The sequence below is a fragment of the Brassica oleracea genome, chromosome C4 (assembly GCF_000695525.1).
Source record: "Brassica oleracea var. oleracea cultivar TO1000 chromosome C4, BOL, whole genome shotgun sequence".
Taxonomy (NCBI): Eukaryota; Viridiplantae; Streptophyta; class Magnoliopsida; order Brassicales; family Brassicaceae; genus Brassica; species Brassica oleracea.
The window spans coordinates 40,764,016-40,767,562 of record NC_027751.1 but is presented as its reverse complement, the minus strand read 5'-3'; the positions used below and the strand labels follow the sequence as shown (position 1 = coordinate 40,767,562).

The 3,547-nt window shown below is 35.0% G+C and overlaps 1 protein-coding gene across 1 annotated transcript in view; it reads left to right on the top strand.

The window, feature by feature from the left end:
- The window catches only part of LOC106340776 (rhamnogalacturonate lyase B-like), a 13,293-nt gene continuing 9,746 nt past the window's right edge, over window positions 1–3,547 (top strand). Inside the window, 2 exon segments of the mRNA XM_013779620.1 lie at window positions 1–196; window positions 301–413. Of these exon segments, the coding sequence (XP_013635074.1) occupies window positions 316–413 (98 nt within the window). The 5' untranslated portion in view covers window positions 1–196; window positions 301–315.

Below are 3,547 nucleotides of genomic sequence, written 5' to 3'. Positions count from 1 at the left end.
TGTTAATTAAGATTCTAATCCTATGATTACTAATACTAGCTATGATAACAAAAATAAGAATCAGTGAGTTTTAGATTTAGAGACAAGAGAGAGATACATTACCTTCTTCATAGGAGAGTCTTTCTTTCTTCTCCCCTCCTGCATTCCTCAAATTTTATCTTCCCAATAAAACCCAACACAGAAGAAAGTTTAAAAGGTACCTAATTGACTCTTCATCGTTCTTAGTTCTTTTTTCTTTTCATATTTGTGTTTTTATATATACGTATCCCGTAACAATTGTTTTTTACGTCGGAATTTTAGGGGATTTTGCGGGAGATGAAAGTCGGAGCTCCGAGAAAGATTCGTAGTTGGGTCGTATTCCAAGTTCTTCTTCTGCATCTCCTTCCTCAAGCTGTTCATTCTCAGAGATCACAGTATGTTTGCTCTTCCCTTAACTCAAAACTCTTTTTTTTTTGCAACGAACCGGGTCGGATCATGTTTTTATCCAGTCTCCTAAAATGCAAAAATGGTTTTAGAAGCTTTTAATTTCCCAAGTTCACATCACATGTTAATTAGTTTACTATTTTTGTCGCCATTATTTTTGTAAATTTTTACCTGTTTATTGTTTTTTTCATTATAGTTTTAATGTTCACGAAGAAATCATATAATTTATTAAAATGTAAGGCTTCAAAGACAAAGGTTTCCTTGAATATATAAATGATTTAGAGAAACATAATTGAAGCCTCGTTGGTAATGACAATCCTTAACCACTCTCTTTTGTTTGCGTTTATATCTACTACTATATAAACATATAGACGAGAATCTCGAAAAACTAAGATCGTCACGAGACGTTTGTTCAAAATATACTATTAACGTTAAACGACAATCAGAAGAAAACAAAGGATATCTATATTATTAAAATTGAAATATAAATGAGAATTGTTTGGAAACATGGATAGTGTTATAAATATAAATGAGAATTGTTTGGAAACATGGATAGTGTTATAAATCATATTGTGGATGTTCATAACCGGTCCGGTCTATGACCGGACCAATACCTAGAGAGAGAGAAGCGGCCGCAGGAGAGAGAAAGAGAGAGGCGGTTTAGACTTAGAGAGAAGGGGAAACCTAGTTTCTTTTTTTCTTGTATTTGTACACTTTTCATATTTATGTCTTTCCTTTTATCTCTTTGTAATTCCTATATATAAGGGCACCATATGTTATGATTAATGATAAGAACTTACAGATTATAATCCTTAAGTTTACAACACGTTATCAGCACGATAGCCTCTAGCCCTAAGCCTCCACGAAATATTCTTCAACTCAGCCGAAAATCATCAAACCCTAAACGCAAAAGAATCTGCCTCGGAACTTCAAAGAGGCCGTTCTCTCAAACCGTGAGGACCCAGAAAACGATCAAGATATCAAATCGAAGCCCTCGTCGAGACGAATCCGTCAGTGCAAACCGCTTGTCGATCTGACCACCGATGCGCCCTCACGCACAAATACAGTACGCGCTAGTTTGATTTGGAAACCAAATCCGATTCCAACAAGGATTTTCTAGCCGAACTCAACTCCTTTACAAGCGAGGGAATTAAAATCTAATATCAACAAGGAGTTCAAGCCAAGAGGAGTTGATGTCCGTGCGATCAAACTCTCTTTCCCATTCAGATCAAAGGAATTCATAGGCGTTCCCGATCCGTCTCAGCTCAGCCTACAGACGATCTCAGTCCGATCCTAGCTCAGACGAACTCAGCCTCAGCTCGCATCCGGACAGCTCGCGTTCCCGACAGCAAGCATCCCGTTCGCGATAACTCCAGATCACGGGCAGCTCGCGACCTCAGCCTCAATCCGTTCACGATCCGATAGCAGTCAGCTCGCGTCCTGTTCGTGTTCCAGTTTGCAGTTCATCCCTTTGGTGGTCCGTTCAACAAACTTCTAAGGTTAAAGGTTACTCGAAACCTAAGAACCCATAATCGAATATGGATTGTTTGATTAAAAAAATTAAAACCATAAAACCCTAATCTTTTATGAATCAAAAACCATAGGGTAATAGATCAAAACCCCAAAGAGTAAATCGAATCGAAGCTCAAAAGTTCGATACCTCAAACCATAATCGAGATTGATAACTTGATCAATTAAAATCGAAATCTTTAATGGTTTTGAATCTCAAATCGAATCCCATTGATCTAAGATCAAACTCGAAAACCTAAAACCCTAAAACACATTCGATTTTTGCATAAACCCTAATTTGAAATCTGATTGATTGATTAAAACTAATTGAATGTTGATTGAGATTGAATTTGATGAAATTACTAGCTTTGAAACCCTAATTTTGTAATCGAAATTTGAATTTGATCACATAGAACTGTTGCTAGTATTGATTCATAACTAAAATTGATTAATTGATTGAATGATTCAAGATTGAAACCCTAATTGAAACCGCATGTTAGGATAAGTGTTTCCATATAACCTAGTCTTGATTGTTTGATATCGAATACTTAAATATGAAACTGTATAATCCGGTTGAAACTGAAACTACATGCTAGGTTAATTGTTCTAGACTTGATCATACCTTGTGGCCGTGCGGCTTGTTGCATCATTCATACATAACCTAATTTGATCATATTGATTGATTGCAATTACACTTAGAATCTTATGCTAGGATGGTAATGACTTGATTCCGTGTAGCTTGATCTTTGACTTGGCCGAGAGATTTGTTTGTGCATTACTGTATTGATTGCATCATGCATATTTCGTATGAACTGACAGAAACAACCTAATCACATGCTAGGATTATTAAAACTTGATTGTATGATCTGTTTGTTAATAGAAATTGCATGATTTAGGTTTGCAAATCATATGCTAAACATTAAAATCAAAATCGCATGCTAGACATAGAAAAGTAAATCGCATGTTTAGGTTTAAAATCTGATTTTGTTAATCACATGATAGGATTGATAAAACCTAATTGTTTGATCTGATCTCTAATAGAAATTACATGTTTTAATGTTAGAAATCAAAACATAAACATTAAAACTGGAATTGCATACTAAAACCTAGAACTAGGATTTTTGTCTTGGCCGATTTTGTTACAAGGTTGTTACAAAGTTATTAGGGTTTTTGTCTTGGCCGATTTTATGCTTGTATAACTTGATATTTTTCATGCATAAATACATGTTTGAGGTTGCATAATTAGACTAAGAATAATTACATGTTCTTGTGTCTAAATCCTATTAGAATTAGGATTTGAAATTTAACCTAAAATCTGATTCGCATGCTTCAAACCCAAAATCTGATTTGTTTGATCGCCTAGCTCGCATGCTAAGAAATTAAAATCTGGATTAATTGTTAAAGATAAAATCTGATTGCATGCAGCATGTAACCTAGATTTAATTTGCTCAGTCACATGCTCACATGATCCAAATATGATTTGCTAGCTGATTACTTGATTGAAAATGATGTCTTGCTTGTTTGAAATATAGAGATTGCATGAAATCCTATCCGCATGATTAAAAGCTTGGCCGTAGGATCAAAACTTCATCATATGCTAAACTTGATTCGATTA